Source organism: Oryza glaberrima, chromosome 11 (assembly GCF_000147395.1).
Source record: "Oryza glaberrima chromosome 11, OglaRS2, whole genome shotgun sequence".
In the NCBI taxonomy this organism is placed as follows: domain Eukaryota; kingdom Viridiplantae; phylum Streptophyta; class Magnoliopsida; order Poales; family Poaceae; genus Oryza; species Oryza glaberrima.
In genome coordinates, this window is record NC_068336.1 from 26,117,311 (window position 1) to 26,132,784 (window position 15,474).

At 45.6% G+C, this 15,474-nt stretch overlaps 5 protein-coding genes across 5 annotated transcripts; 4 read left to right on the plus strand and 1 right to left on the minus strand.

Moving 5' to 3' along the window:
* Positions 1-3,352: 3,352 nt before the first annotated feature.
* Positions 3,353-3,685, plus strand: LOC127754367 (uncharacterized). The gene has a single exon (XM_052279869.1). The coding sequence runs from the start codon at positions 3,368-3,370 to the stop codon at positions 3,683-3,685; it is 318 nt and encodes a 105-aa protein (XP_052135829.1). The 5' UTR covers positions 3,353-3,367.
* A 1,318-nt stretch (positions 3,686-5,003) lies between these two features.
* Positions 5,004-6,070, plus strand: LOC127754363 (osmotin-like protein). Its single transcript, XM_052279866.1, has one exon. It carries the CDS (start codon positions 5,115-5,117, stop codon positions 5,781-5,783), a length of 669 nt encoding a protein of 222 aa, XP_052135826.1. The 5' UTR covers positions 5,004-5,114; the 3' UTR covers positions 5,784-6,070.
* Positions 6,071-7,245: 1,175 nt separating this feature from the next.
* LOC127754368 (RING-H2 finger protein ATL63-like) lies at positions 7,246-9,003 on the plus strand. Its single transcript, XM_052279870.1, has 2 exons — positions 7,246-7,880; positions 8,325-9,003. The coding sequence occupies exons 1-2, from the start codon at positions 7,360-7,362 to the stop codon at positions 8,821-8,823; spliced, it is 1,020 nt and encodes a 339-aa protein (XP_052135830.1). The 5' UTR covers positions 7,246-7,359; the 3' UTR covers positions 8,824-9,003.
* Positions 9,004-9,390: 387 nt separating this feature from the next.
* LOC127753876 (RING-H2 finger protein ATL51-like) lies at positions 9,391-9,973 on the plus strand. Its single transcript, XM_052279326.1, has one exon. The coding sequence runs from the start codon at positions 9,460-9,462 to the stop codon at positions 9,970-9,972; it is 513 nt and encodes a 170-aa protein (XP_052135286.1). The 5' UTR covers positions 9,391-9,459; the 3' UTR covers position 9,973.
* Positions 9,974-10,199: 226 nt separating this feature from the next.
* Positions 10,200-12,450, minus strand: LOC127753875 (vacuolar protein sorting-associated protein 2 homolog 1-like). The gene is made up of 5 exons (XM_052279325.1): positions 12,196-12,450; positions 11,855-11,985; positions 11,150-11,254; positions 10,714-10,974; positions 10,200-10,588 (listed from the first exon to the last, which is right to left on the minus strand). The coding sequence occupies exons 1-5, from the start codon at positions 12,230-12,232 to the stop codon at positions 10,448-10,450; spliced, it is 675 nt and encodes a 224-aa protein (XP_052135285.1). The 5' UTR covers positions 12,233-12,450; the 3' UTR covers positions 10,200-10,447.
* Between the last annotated feature and the right edge of the window lie 3,024 nt (positions 12,451-15,474).

The following is a 15,474-nucleotide window of genomic DNA, read 5'->3' on the forward strand; positions in this document are numbered from 1 at the left end:
TTTCTCTTAAACCGTCCGGTGGAGTTGTTACTTGGTTTGTCTAGTTTATTCTATCAAGTTTGTAACTCGATCCAACGGTTGGTTTAAGAGAAATAGTGTTTTTACAGAAGCATTGTCGTGTTGTTTTTAGGGTGACAGTCAGACCGCGAGAATACCTGCGGTCATACTGGCCAGGCTTCAGTCAAACCAATCCTAGAAGGTCGGATAGACCACCAAACGTGTGTGTTTTGATCTATCTAGTTTTGATTATCTATCTAGTTTTGATTATTTGACTTCCGCTGACGTAGATCCTACACTATCCTTTTGCCTCATTCGGGAGTAAATTTTTCATTTCCATTGTAATCGGTAAAGAAACAGAAATTGGAAAATACCCATCAGAAACACCTACGCGTGTATGTATGTATGGAGGCAATTAAACTTGGTGTGGTTAGTATTAGTGTTGATTTGGTTTTTTTAAAAACAAAAAATATCCTTCTTAATATTATTATGAGTTTGCTGAATCTTATAAACAGAATTTAGTAATCAAAGTTACTCCGTATGTGGATACGGTTTCAAGGGAAGAGTGCTTGAAGAAGACGCACTCCGAGTCCTTAAAAGTTTCGGACTGTTGTTGGTACTTCATGAAAAAGGGCCATGGATGATGGATCAAGACCCAATGGGGAGGTAATCGGGCCATGGATCAAGCCGACCGTCGCCGCTGCCGCCGCCGCCGCCGCCACCAGGAGCTTGAACATGCGGCGGCAGATGATTACGGTGGTGCCTTCTCTTGTCACCTCCCGCTGCACTCCGGATTCAAGGTACATCTATCTTATCAATATTTTTTTTAAAAAAATTCATAATTATTTAATTGACATGTAATAAATGGTTTAAATTTTTTATAACTATTTTTTTACATGCATCTATTTGAGTTTGTTTGTTATTTTTGTTACAAATTTGAACTTGCATGTTTGTAGAGTGATATATTACATATTGATCTATCTTATCAAAAAAATTTTAAAAAATATAACTATTTAGTTGACATGTAATAAATGGGTGGACATCCACTCGAGCTATTAGAATCCATCTCCATATATATAGTTGATCAAACCAATAATCCACTTCGTTCTGTGACTGTGATATAGCATGCTTTGCTGTTGCTTATACAGATTCCACGTTTGCCTACTACTGCCTGCGCCTTGATGAGGAGGAAGAAGACGCACAGAACGAAGCTCTCGTTGGAGAATCTCCCCGGGGTAATCTATCTATCAAGCTCAGGCTACCGTCCTTGCTATATAGGAGTATATTCATTGGTAAAGTGAGCTGATAGAATGTTAATCGACACAGCTGTTTTGTATGTAGCTAGGACCTGCTATGCAAAGTAGTATCACAACTCACAGTAAAAGAAGCAGGGCAGACAAGCATACTTTCTTCTCGGTGGAGAGATCGATGGATATATCATTCTAATCTCTGTTTTGATCACTCCGAGTTTCCAAGATACACCGCAGACAGATTTATCAACTATGTTAACCATGTGTTGCAGCAGCACAGCTTCTTGGCGGTGGACAGGTTCGAGATCAGGTTTCCACTCCAGAAACAGCAGACAAAACATGTGGATAGCTGGGTTGCTTTTGCCTCTGCATCAAGAGCAAAACATTTTGTGCTTGATTTGAGCCCAGCTGTGCACACCAATCACCAAACTGAAGAGCACAAGTACGAATTTCCAGTTGATCTTCTCAATGGTCAAAATGGCTCTCCTATCATATCTCTCCGGCTCAGCCTTGTGTGCTTAAAGCTTCCATCTGATTTTCTTGGCTTCAAAGATTTGAAGGAGCTTGAGCTGCACTTGATATCGGACTTAGGGAATCTGATCAATCTCTTCCTAACAAAATGTCCTGCTCTGGAGAGGCTAAGTCTCAGTCATTGTTCCATGACCGATTTGAACATACCAGATGCATTGTGCCACCTGCAGTATTTGAAGGTTGTTAATTGTTGTGTGTAAAGCATAGAATCACATGCTATGAGTCTGACAACATTCGGGTATGCTGGAGTTCCAGTACCAATTAAACTTGATGATTCCTTGAAACTATCACAGGCAAACATCACACTTAACAAGGGATCTGGTAACATGAACTACATTGTGAATCAACTTACTTGCTCATTAGCTCATGTTGGTTATCTCCTCATCAAATTGAGCACATTTGATACTAAGGTCAGTTCCACAACAGTAATACTGGATTCTTTACCTCTTTTTCCCTCTTTCTGACTGCCGTATCGGTGTTTTTTTTTCATGTTTGTTACTTTTTCAGGCAACTGGATTCACTAAGAACCACAGTCAGTTTACTTGCTTGAGGCACCTGGTACTGGATTTGAGTGTCTCTGGAGGTTCCTAAAATAAACTTGATATCCTTCGGCTGACTTATATTGTGGAGGCAAGCCCTCAATTAGAGTATTTTGCGGTGCATGTAAGTACTATAACCATTTTATAGTTTTCTCTCTTACTGGATAATCTGATTGGAACATGTCTTTATGACCATTAGAAAACAGAACATGGTCTAGTTTAAATTGCAGTTTAAACCTACATCCCTCTTCTTTTTTTTGCATTCATTCAGTTTATAGATTTTACAGAAATTGAAGAGAACATGTATCTTGTTGATGCAGATGAACTCGAACTATTCGGGACCTTCCACTCTGACAGTAACTAACTGCATCAGCCCAGTTGTGCACCATCATCTCAAGAGAGTCCACATGACAGGGATGATTGGGTTAGCAGGCCAATTCGAGCTTGCAAAGTACATTCTGTTAAGTGCAGTTGATCTTGAGCTTATGATCGTTGATGTCGCCAAGGAGAGATTTGCACAAATGCCTTGGGTGCTATATCCTGATAAGGTTCTAACAGTCGAGCAAATTGCAAAGGATTATCTGGATCCTCGAGGACTATACCGTCATGTCCTCAAAGTTTGGGGCATTTTTCCCTGGTAATTAGGAATGTTGTAGCTGCAATAGCCAATCATCTTATGTTTGTACTAACTATTTTCAATTTAACACCCTGTTCTAAAAGTACGATTTCTCCAAAATTTGTAGTACATCAGCATTATTTAGACAACTTGTTCAAAGCTACAGTGTTTGTTAAGTTTATAGAGTCCCGCTCCGGTGCTTTCTACCTGGAGTAGAAAGTAATCTGAGCCGTTGATCATATTTAGTTGGAGGGTTGAGATTTAGTTCTACTCCCACCTGAGCTAGTAGTAGTAGAAATTTAGAAGAGTATATTCGTCCAGGATAATAATTTAAGTAGGGGTATTATCGTAGTTTATCAGTATCTAACTCACTCTCTCCATGCGCCAACCCGGGCCACTACATCGCGCTCGTCACCCTCTGCGTCGCCGAGGAGATGTGGCCGCCGCCACCGCCGCCGGCGCGGGCCGAGCGGCATGGCATGGGCACGGTGCGGGTGACGCGGGTGAAGCTGCTCAAGCCGCGGGACACGCTGCTCCTTGGCCAGGCGTACCGCCTCATCACCGTCGACGACGTCACCAGGGTGCTGCAGGCGAAGAAGGAGGAGAAGTCGAGGAGGGCGGCGGCGCAGCATCACCTGCAATCCAAGCCCGCCGGCGCCGCTGGAGTTGGGATCAATTCCAGCGGCGACGACCACACGCGGCCTATTAGGCCTGCACATTTGTATATTGTTTCCTGCAGATGCAGTTGGTAGTAAGACAAGTGCTAGAGATTTGCCAAGTTAGGTGCCAACACCTGAACTCGAGTTCCCCTGCAATGAACAAGGTTTGGTCGTTGAAGAACTGAAATGATTGGCAGAACAGATCATTAAAGGGAAACTGGAGCATCATGCCATGTTTGTACATGGCTGCAAATATGTTCTGTTGGGGATAACTACCCTAACCTGAATTTATTTTCCTTTCTTGATGAATCCTACTCTCTCATGTCCCAAACACAACTTTGGTGTCCTAAATTATAATGCTATCAGGAAAGCAAGTGCTTTTCGAGCCAAACCTACTCATACAATTTCCATCTATCACCCATTTACAAATACCAATCCTAAAAAATTTCAGAAGCTTGGCTAGCACATCTGTCCAAAACAACATGGGTTTGTGGCTGTACAAGAAAGCACCAGAAAAAAAAAATCAACCATTGCTGGTTGGTTGCCCGGTACAGATTTCAGTAGGCAGAATGCCAGAATGTGAAAGAAAAAGCCCCAAATTCCATGGCAGAGAGCCACACAAATCAACGCACGTGCACCACGGAGGAGTGGTCCTTCTCCTGGAGCTTGGAGATGACGGACATGTACAGGTCGCGCACGTAGCGAGGCGTTGGTAGGGCACGCCGGCCGCGGTCACCGCGTCCGCTTCCTTCGCGTCGAGGGACGTCCGATGTGTGCAAGCAGAGCGAAACGATTTTCCCCTTCAATCAACGCTGGCAGTGCCGCCGACCGCGTCGCCGCTGACGGGAGTAGCGATAACCCTTTTTTTTAAGGAGTAGCAATCGTACCTGATGCGAGCGATGAGACACAGAAATATTCCATACCAAAATTACCCCTAATCTGTATTAAAAGATTACTAATATACCCTTTAAAATAAAGGGTCAAGATTAATTCTACTTGTAGTAGAATACTTTAAGTAGAGAGCACCGAAGCGTCACTCAAGTTTATAATATATAATATTTAATTTATCCAGATCATCTATCAGCGTTGTTAAGCACTTCTCAACTAATTTAAACGGGCAAGTGGTTTTGATTCAATTATACTCCCTCCATCCCAAAATGTTTGCGTTGACTTTTTTAAAAATGTTTAACCGTTCGTCTTATTTAAAAAATTTAAGTAATTATTAATTCTTTTCCTATCATTTGATTTATTATTAAATATACTTTTATGTATACATATAGTTTTACATATTTCACAAAAGTTTTTGAATAAGACGAACAATCAAACATGTTTAAAAAAGTCAACGGCGTTAAACATTCACGGAAGGAGGGAGTATAAGGCAGTTGCACATGATATGTCAGGCAGGTTGCATTTCAGAGCATGCTTTTGCTGCTATTGAACTACCTCTTTCATTTCTATCTTAAATATACGTAGACAGTAAGAATGCATCACATCAAGGAGCTAAGCTAGCCAAGTAGTAGCCATGGCCAAGAGCAGCAAGCAGACGCAGCCAATGGCTCTGGCCTTCGCCGTGCTCGCCACCTTCGCCGCCGCGGCGACGCCGACCACCACCACCAACCTCACCCTCCACAACCTCTGCACCCACCCCGTCTGGCCGCTCGTCACCGCCAACGCCGGCCTCCCCGCCATCGCCGACGCCGCCGGCGCGGCCACCCGCCTCGACGGCAACGGCGACGGCCTCGCCACCCTCGCGTTCCCGCCGGGGGCGTGGTCCGGGCGCGTCGTGGCGCGCACCGGCTGCAGAGGCAACGGCAGCAGCAGGTGCAACACGGGCGACGCGCCGCCGGTGACGGTGGCGCAGGTGAGCGTGCACGGGGCGGGCGGGCTGGCGGAGTACAGCGTGAGCCTGGTGGACGGGTTCAACTTGCCGGTGGTGGTGACGCCGCACGGGTTCGAGCAGGGGCGGCTGTGCCCATCGCTCGGGTGCGCCGTGGACCTCGCCGCGGACTGCCCCGGCGACGGCGGCAGGGGGGGGTGCATGGCGGCGGGGCAGGCGGAGGCGTTCAAGGCGAGGTGCCCGGACACGAGGACGACGCCGACGGACGTGGAGGCGACGCCGCAGCGGTGCATCCATCCAGCCGAGCTCAAGGTCGTCTTCTGCCCGCTGGACAACACCTCCTCCACTCACTGACTGATTCATTGATGATTAGCAAGGAGGAGTAGTGATTAATACTAGTCATTAGTCGAAAATAATGGTAGTAAGGGCACCCGCAATGGTTATCTATAGGCTATCTGCAAAAGATCCATATCAGCATATTTTTCTACTTGAAAGAGATTAAATGAAGAGAGAGAGCAAAGCTATCTACTAACCTGGAGATAGTCTATAGAGAAAAACGAGGCAATGGATTAGAGAGCTATAGATACCTATGTAGACATACTATTGAGGTGGTTTACTATTAATCTAGTCTATTGCTGAGATGTACATGTTTTATAGAGATCACTTTACTTTATCACTGTGGGTGCTCTAATAATCCTAATTAGCACGTAATTAAGAGGCGTCGTCATGCGTTGATGGTGATTGCATTAAGAAGGCGCGCGTCTGTTCGTCGCCGGTAGCTACACTTGTTACTGTTAGAAATGCATGCTGTACGTGTGATTCATTCAATAAATGGTTTAACTCCGAATCTGATTATTCATCTGCCAATTAAGACCTCAATCTGATTTATTTGAACCATCACCAAATTGAATTCCACTAGCTACATAGCTAGGCCACAAACAATGCATGGTACAAATTCGTAAGGTTATTATTAATCTGTGTGGCTGAGGATTGAGATGTAGTACAATTAGTATATAGCATCTGCAATATGCTACGCATGTCTCTCTCCATCAGTGCCCTGCTTAATTGGTAGCTCAGGCAAAATAATTATATTTACCACCATTGCCGTCAGGGCTCCGATGCATATATGCTTCATTTTCATTTCGACTTTATAAGAGTATATTTTACTTTAAGGGATACTCCTTCCAATTTCATAATTCTTAATGCTTTAGATAATGACAAGGTTTTCAAAATATATCTTTGACTATTTTTTCTATTATAACATGTACAATAAATTAAATATATTTTAGCTTTAGTAATTCGTAAGATAAATATATATATATATATATATATATATATATATATATATATATATATATATATATATATATATATATATATATATATATGTTGTTCTAGTGAATTAGAAATAAATATTTTTTATATTAATAGTTAAAGTTATAAAAGTTTGATTCCAATCTTATCAAAAACGTCAAGAATTATAAAGCCGGAGGAAGTATTGAGATATGATTGGTTATTATATCATATACTCTAATAGACTTGCTCTCGTTTTCCCTAATGCTAGTGCTACGTCCGTGGTTTACAACGAAATTGCGAGGAACATCAATGAATAGTTTGATGGGTTCAATTTTTATCTATGTTTTTCTGCGGGCCGGGTTGGTTTTTTTCCTACGCGACCAGGGAAAGTAGGATGGTGGAAGAAAAGATGTCCGCTTTTACAGTAGTGGAGCAACGAAGCACTATGGAGTATATAGGTCCATTTTTAATATAAATCAATATGGAGTATATAGGTAGTTAGTGGTAGTAAGTAGTTAACCTTATGACGAAGTAATCACCAAATTAAGGCCATGCATTGACGTCTCCTCTTCCTCTTCGTATATATATACCACACGACAGCAGTTGCATCCATCCATCGATCAGAGGAGGCATCATGAAGGCGTCCATGGCGTTCACCGTCCTCGCGCTCGCCGTCGTCGCCGTCTCCGGTGCGGCGGCGGCGTGGACCACCACCTTCACCATGCACAACCTCTGCCCCTACACGGTCTGGCCGCTCGTCACCCCCAACGCCGGTCAGCCCGCCATCGTCACCGGCGGCGCCACCATCCGCCTCGACCCCAACGGCCTCGCCAGCCTCGCGTTCCCGGCCGCCGCCGGGTGGTCGGGCCGCGTCGTGCCGCGCACCGGCTGCACCGGGGCGGCCACGTGCGCCACCGGCGACGCGCCGCCGGCCACCGTGGCGCAGGTGAGCGTGAACGCGGCGGGCGGGCTGGCGGAGTACAGCGTGAGCCTGGTCGACGGCTTCAACGTGCCGGCGACGATCACGCCGCACGCGTTCGACGGGAGCCAGACGTGCCCGGTGCTGGGGTGCGCCGCGGACATCAACGCGGCGTGCCCCGCGGACGCCAGGGTCGGCGCCGGGTGCAGGGCCTCGCCGCAGTTCTTCAAGGAGATGTGCCCCGAGGCGAGGACGACGGCGACCGACGTGGAGGCGACGCCGCAGAAGTGCTTCGGCCCCGGCGAGCTCAAGGTCGTCTTCTGCCCAACCAATTGAATGACTGATCGATCAAGCCATCATCTATATATGTGGTCAATTGGCGATGGAATTAATAAGCTTGCGATTAAATTATTTGTGTGATTTCTGTGTACATGACCATGTAACAAAAATTCCTTTCAAAATCTAAAAATAAAAAAATCGTGGCATTTGGTTCCAAAGCACAAGGCTACAAATGGCGGCATCACATCACATCAGCCATTCCAACCTCGTAGCAACCGTCGAACACCTTGTCTTGTAGTAGCCATGGCCAACAACCATGCCTAAGCAAAGCAGAGCGACACCTGATCGCGATCGGGCTCAATCATCAAAGCCTCGTCGCCCATGTCTCTCCCGGGGGTGAGCGCGTCGACGTTCAAGTCGCCGGTGTTCATCGGCCTCCTGGCCGTCATGTGCGTCGCCGTCGTGCTCCTGCTGCACCACTGCGTCCTCGTCACCTTCTGCGACACCAGGAGGCGCCGTCGACGCCGACGCCGCCGGGGCACCTCCACGCAGCAGCAGCACGTGCAGCAGGGGGAGGACGACGACGACGACGACGACGACGACGAGGACGACATGATGAGCTCGTCGTCGCAGGCGAAGCTGGTGGTGTGCCCGTACAAGAAGGCGGAGGAGTGGGGCGAGGCGATGTGCCCGGTGTGCCTGTCGGAGTTCGGCGACGGCGAGGCGGTGCGCGTGCTGCCGGAGTGCATGCACTACTTCCACGTGGACTGCATCGGCACCTGGCTCCGCGCCAACACCAGCTGCCCGCTCTGCCGCGCCGACACCACGCCCAGCTCCGGCGATCTCCACCACCACCTCTCCATCTCCGTCTCCCTAGAAGAAATCCTAGTGCGCACCTAGCACCCACTTCACCACCGCGATATTATAGCTGTGGGCGGGCGGCTCGCCGGCCGGAGTGTTCGTCCGGTCGCCGGCCTAACCAAATGGCTGGCTGGTGCCGTAGCGGAGTGTAAGCAGCTGCTCTGCTTCAGTTTTTGGAGGGAGATGCAGAAATGAAATTCGTTTTTTGCCTGGATTTGATGCAATCCGATCAATGATGAAATGTTTGTCTGCAAATCAATCTAGCAGTAACTGTTAAATTCTTACTCATTCTTATGCACATCTGCAGGTGATTTAGATTGACACCCTGACTTTCAATATCCTATTGAAATGAAATGCACAACTGTACACAACTTTGCTCATGGTTTTTCGTATGCAGATGAAAGTAGTCTAATTCTACGAATTGAGGATGATGAACAAAGAGCAATCGTGCTGCAAATAGTAAAGATTTGGACATCTCCCAGAGCATTGAGAGTAACCAGAGAAAACGATAAAAACGATATGAACTACAGATTTCCACTCGATAGTAACAAGTAAACAATCCTTGTGACCGTCGTCAAGCCTCCATAAGTAGGAGTAGTATGATAAGTAAGTTACCGCTAATCACTTTGCCCACGGTTAATCTAGCTAGCCAAGCCACGCCACCGACTTCCGGCGATGTCCAACAACAACGGCAACCCCGGGTACTACAACAACAGGAACGCCGGCGATCAGTCGGACTACAAGGCGACGATCGCCATCCTGTTCAGCGTCTTCTTTGTCGTCATCCTCATCAGGCTCATCCACTTCATCATCAACCAGTCAAACAACCGCGCTCCGGCGAACGGTGGCGCCGCCGCTACTAGCGACAGGCGGCTGGGAGGCGGCGGCGGCGTTTCACGTGTGCCGGCCAGACTTCCCCGTCAGCGTCCGGGCGGCGCCGGCGCCGGCAACGGCACGGCTATGGCGTGGCAGCCACCGCCGTGCACCAGCACGTACCGGAGGGACGACGGGTGGAAGGAGACAGCGTGCCCGGTGTGCCTGTCGGAGTTCGCCGACGGCGAGCTCATCCGGCTGCTGCCGGAGTGCATGCACTACTTCCACGCCGCCTGCATCGACGAGTGGCTGCGCACGCGCGCCACCTGCCCGCTCTGCCGCGCCGCGCCCGCCGGCGATGTCTCCACGGCGTGACATAATGTTAGCTCTTGTCTGTGCATCTCTTTACTGTTTTTTTACTTCACAGATAACTCATTCATCAATGTACATTCATTCCAATATAATTTGATCATATATATTCCGCCAACAAGAGATTAAAAAGTGCTTCCCTATTTAGCATCCGATTCCGCAAAATTCAACCTGAATTCGCAAACTGCAGCACTTCACAGTGCAATGCACGCACGCACACTGAAAATTTTCAGACTCACCAGCAGAGAGAAGCAGTCGTCAGGAAAATTATTCAGAACAAAAGCAACCGAGGGCTGTTAGCTTGTTAGGTGATAATATGACCTTCTTCTAGGATAATAAGAGCTTCTATATATACAAGGGGGCTAGAAAATCGAAGCCTGCAGTTATGTGCCCAACAATCTAAGAAAAATGATGGCATAAAATGTCTATATGCTGATTGTACAATGACACCGTATAGTTATTTCTTCCAAGTCCTATATGCTCACATCTTCCTCAGATTATCAAGCCGGGCCTGTAGGTCGTCATCTATCCCACCGTCCCCACCTCCAGCGGCTTCAGCTTGAGCGGTAACCTTTCCTGCTCCAACCGGTGCAGCAACAGCGGTTGAAGGAGCCCCGACAAGCTGTGTTTAGAGCACAAGGTTGTCAATGTTACATTGTGAATCGAAAATCCCATCCATACAACTGCTAAGTTAGTGTATCCTATCGTAGACTCAAGAGAAGAATGGCATACTAGCATGATGCTTACCTCTGAGTTGACGTCGATGCCAATTTCGTCAAGGACCTGGTTTACCAGTTCTTCTGTTTCTTCCTCCTCCTCATCGCCCTCCAAAGCATCGTCAATGGCATCATTCATTGTGCTACTGACTATCTCCATCTTCTCGTTTTGTATCTCAAACTCCCGCATTATCTTCTGCAGAGCTGGTAGATTCATCTGCCTGTTCATCTGTCTCATGGCTTTTGTGACACCCTTCATGGCCTCACCCATAGCTTGTGTCGATTTCAATGTCTGCAAGCATTCAGTAACAGCCATTAGGAGATTTTGCACAAAAATAGTTTGGGTTGTTAAGAAAAAGGTCAGTTATCTGAATTTGGTAAGACTGTTCTTATCACAATTTACGGATAGAATATTCCGCTTAAATGCCCGAACAGAACTATAGCACCTGCTTGACTGAGATAATTACCTGAATACGAAGAGATACACCCTGTAGCTGGGACTTGAGGGCATAGAATTTTGTGATCTGATGTCTTGTGCGGATAAGGTCCTTTGCCATAATTTTTACGGCTCCCTGTGAAAAATGTTAAAGGGCATCAAAACATATGCCGCAACCGATGATCACTAAAAGCGAGCATTTGGAGTTCTTTTTCTCTTTTTAATTTCATGTTGGGGTTTGAGTTACAAGCAGCACAAAAACTATAACTTAGCCTTAAGGGGACAAAGGTAAATTCTATGAAATAGAAATTCATCAAACAGATCCTGACAGAAATTCTGCTTTCTCCTAACAGAACATGTCAACAACAAACAAAAGCCTGTAACTGATAATCTCAACCAGATTAAATTGGTTAGATTTAACCAATGTGAAGCAATCCTATGCAAATAAATGTAAGCAATGGGAACTGGAGAGTAGAATAAGATAATGTGTATGATACATTTTTAGACCTCATAACATCTGCCAAGCTACTGTGCGAAATTGCCTAATCAAGGAAGAAATGTAACACCAAGCCATCTATTGTATAAGGTATGGTGGGGATTTTTATCAGACATAAAGCTTAGTATGTTGGCATTCAGTAAAGTATGTGACAAGGTTGAATCGAATGAAACTATTGATGAATATGATGGGAGTATGAAATCATAAGTGAGGGAAGGCAATGAGTTTGGGGGGGCGCACCATCTGTCCTTGCTTGGCCACCTTCTTGATCTCGGCGATGAGCTTCTTCTCCTGAGCCTGCAGGCCCTGCCTCTCCCTCTCGATCTCCCTGATGGATTTATCCAGCATCCGCTTGTTCTCCCGCAGCAACTCTGCATGCCGTTGACCAAAAACGAATTCAATGAACACAAAGACTTATTCTATTTCGCTCCAAGAACCAATTCCGACAAGATTAACGCCGTTGGATCGGAAGGAAGCTATTAGGGTTCTTCCGGCGACGGGAGAAAAATCTCGAGTTTGGATCCCAATCGGGGGGAAGAAGCACGCAGATGTGGTAAGGAGGAGAAAGAGGAAGGACGAACCGGCTGGGGTCTTCCGCTTGCCGAAGATGAAGCTCATGGCGGCTCGATCGATTGGATTCGGGTTTCGATCTGCTCCGCGATTGCCCCTTTCCCCCTCGCTGCGATCGATGCAATAACCCTTCTTCTTCTTCTTCTTGGGTGGATTCGGTTGTGTTGGGGTTAGGGGATTCGCGATGGATTTGATAAATTGGGTTTCGATTGATTCGTCACCAAGTAAACCCCGTAACGCGTTTTAGTGAGTTGTGACGCGATGCGGCGGGGTGACCTTTCTTTGCGTCCGTGTCAACGCGATACAAATAAGTTTATCTTTTCTCCTTTGAGTTGTTTCAAAAAAAAAAAAACTTTTCTTATTTGAATCCCAAACGTATTCGGTTGGAAGCTAATTTTGATTTGTTTAAACCGAAAACAATTAGCAGCTAGTACTACTCTAACCCCTTTCTGTTTATGCTAGACTTGTGGCCTTAGATTTTTAAGTCAATTTTTTCCTGGTTTATTAGTTGATTTTCTATACTTGCTAAAATACTCCATCCATTTCGTAATGTAAGACTTTCTAGCATTACCTATATTCATATATATATATATGTTAATAAATCTAGATGCATATATCTGACTAGATTCATTAACTTCTATAAAAATACAGGCAATGCTAGAAAGTCTTACATCGTGAAACGGAGGAAGTAGTAGCACATAAGCTCAAGCATTTTTTTTTCTTTTTTTCTTCTTTGAGAAGTCCAATGCAACCTTCCCTCCCTACAGTCCATCCAAATTTATTTGTTATTTTGTTGTGAATCATCCAAATAAGTCATCAATCATGTTAAGTTCATGTGTTTTATATTCCTGTAGGATCGGTACCTTTTTCTGTTTTTGTAGTTTCAAAATATTGTGTTCGAAAAAAGACAAAGTATGTTATGTAGATTTTCTAATCTTCTAAACATAATAAGCCTAAAGATTACCCCTATGTTAAATATTAGGGGTAACGGCCTAACTGACCATTTGTTTGACACATCTGCGCCTGTTTTTTATTTAACCAGAGGGAAAATAGGGGGACGTTGTCCCTTGTACCGCTCTAATGTTCGTCGACGTATGCGAGGCAGTCATAGCAAGGCTGCAAGCAGTGTTGTATGCGAGGCCATTGGCTTGATCCCAAATGGGTCACCGGCGATCAACTGCAGTATGGCGTCGTCCTTCGGAGCGCCACCTGCATTGATCTGGAACCGCCCTTTGGATATGTTCCATCGCTCTCTAAGGATTGGGGTTATTCGTCACCATAACACAACACCGGCATCCTCTATTAATATTTCGTTATGGATATTGGGGATGTAAAAAAAGAAATTAGCGCTATTGATCAATGCACGTGAATAGAGAAATAAAGTCGCATGGGCAACCGGTGGAAATGGCCATAGCGTGATTTTCTCCCAGTTTTCATGCCGAGAGATAAATTTCTCAACACGTTGTGCTAAACTTTCGTGTACCAACCAATTATGCTTGCATTAGTTAAAAAAAATGTATGGAGACAGGCAGAGTGGTGTTGGATATGGATTACAGAATATTGGTAAGCGTTAGATATCATATTCTACCATTAATAAGTAGATGCCGCGTTTGCAATGAACTGAATCGATCTGTACTCCGTGTGTATCAGTATCATCAATTCATCAGTGTTGTATGTCCAGGATATATGTATGATCCATCCATGGATGGATGGTTCCAATCTTTGTCAGCAACCAAGCGATCTAGCTATGTGGATCATGTATATGGATGCGTCCAACAAAAGATTAAAGTAGACGCGTTGCAGGCAGCTATCCATCCGCTGTGTGCTAGCTACTTGTTGTTCTCTGTATGCCATATGCTGATATGCGTATCATCCACACAAGATATATATGTCTCTCGATCCACTTGCCTGCCAACATGTACAAATCTTGTTCAGGATACTGTTACTGCAAATGTTTTCAGGTAAGGAGTTCAGGAAGAGTCTCAACTCAAGTAAAGATAAGTCATATGAACCACAACATGCAGGATGCAGCCTAATTTTTCTGATGAATAGCACAGTGCACAAGGACAGAAAGTGGCATTGCTGTCATGGGACAAGCATATATGTTGTTTTGCTTTCGGTTTGATTTCTAGCACTAGAAAAATTCAGAGGCGCTCCTGTGCAGCAGCCTGCAGGCAAAGCAAGGCTCCTTCCATTCCGTCAGATTCAATATCGTCACAGGCATGTCATGCACACTCAGCTCTCCATCTCCATCGGTGATTCATCAGAGGAGTTGAGTGAGGTAGGTAGCTATCCGTCCGTTACACTTACTTAGCCATCGATGCACGCGTGCTTCAATTTATGATTCTACTGCATCCACTGCAAGAGCCCATGGCGATTGGCCGTCGTCTCTCCTCTCCTGAAACCTCAAACTGAAGGTTAGGTTAGGTTAGATTAGCTTAGCTTAATTGGATAAGCTCTTCGATCGTCTGCTGAACCATGGTCGTGGTCATGCCGATGGATGCCGCGCCCACCACATCACAATCTTGCCTTTTGGTTTTTGCTGCAGATATGCTAAACTCATCTGTCTCTACTCTTCCCTTGCAAGCTGCAAAATCCATTACCAACCACTACCGGTTGTTTTCTATTAGTCTTCTCTTCCCCCACTCCACTACTAAAAGTTAGTAGTAAAACAAAGAAGAAGAGTATCAATGACTGATTGACTGACTGATGAAGAGAGATCATATTGGCCTGCCAGTTAGTTGTTGCATCTCAGCTTTCTTGCAAATGTTCAGACCTGCACTGCATGCCCAATAACCATATGAATGCCCGTTTATATGCGCAACATGAAGTGGAACTGATGGTTCCAATTATTGTGATATCTTCTTTTATTATGGATGGTTTTTCTGTCTGGTTCTAACATGATGAGAGCTAGGGAGAAATTATTTATTTATATATGGATGGACAATACAGATTATATTTACAGATTTTTGGCTGGTCCGGTCCTTCTTAACAGCTGATACAGTGCATCTCGTGTTTAGTCATCTCCAGTCCACACCACAAGCAGCAGCAGCTACCCGGCAAAAACAAGCAGCAGCAGCAGCTAGTGATTGATGAAGAAGAGAACAGAGGCTGGCTGGTTGGTATGCAAATTCCAATTAAGCCAGGCTACAACCTTCAGAGTGTGGTCCTTAATTTCCTTTGCTTCATGCAGGATTTCAGCATAAGCTTGCTGATTGCTGCCTACATTTGCCTAACCAACAGACCTTCTAAGCCTGCCATGTGGCCCACTCGCCTTGCCGGGCCCACCT

Coding starts and splice junctions, on each gene's coding strand:
- LOC127754367 (XM_052279869.1), top strand. CDS start 3,368: ATGTGGCCGCCGCCACCGCCGCCGGCGCGGGCCGAGCGGCATGGCATG.
- LOC127754363 (XM_052279866.1), top strand. CDS start 5,115: ATGGCCAAGAGCAGCAAGCAGACGCAGCCAATGGCTCTGGCCTTCGCC.
- LOC127754368 (XM_052279870.1), top strand. CDS start 7,360: ATGAAGGCGTCCATGGCGTTCACCGTCCTCGCGCTCGCCGTCGTCGCC. Junction 7,881..8,324: donor CCGCAGTTCTTCAAGGAGAT/GTGCCCCGAGGC, acceptor CCCGGGGGTGAG/CGCGTCGACGTTCAAGTCGC.
- LOC127753876 (XM_052279326.1), top strand. CDS start 9,460: ATGTCCAACAACAACGGCAACCCCGGGTACTACAACAACAGGAACGCC.
- LOC127753875 (XM_052279325.1), bottom strand. CDS start 12,232: ATGAGCTTCATCTTCGGCAAGCGGAAGACCCCAGCCG. Junction 11,255..11,854: donor TGGCCAAGCAAGGACAGATG/GTGCGCCCCCCC, acceptor CATTTTTCACAG/GGAGCCGTAAAAATTATGGC. Junction 10,975..11,149: donor GTGTATCTCTTCGTATTCAG/GTAATTATCTCA, acceptor GAATGCTTGCAG/ACATTGAAATCGACACAAGC.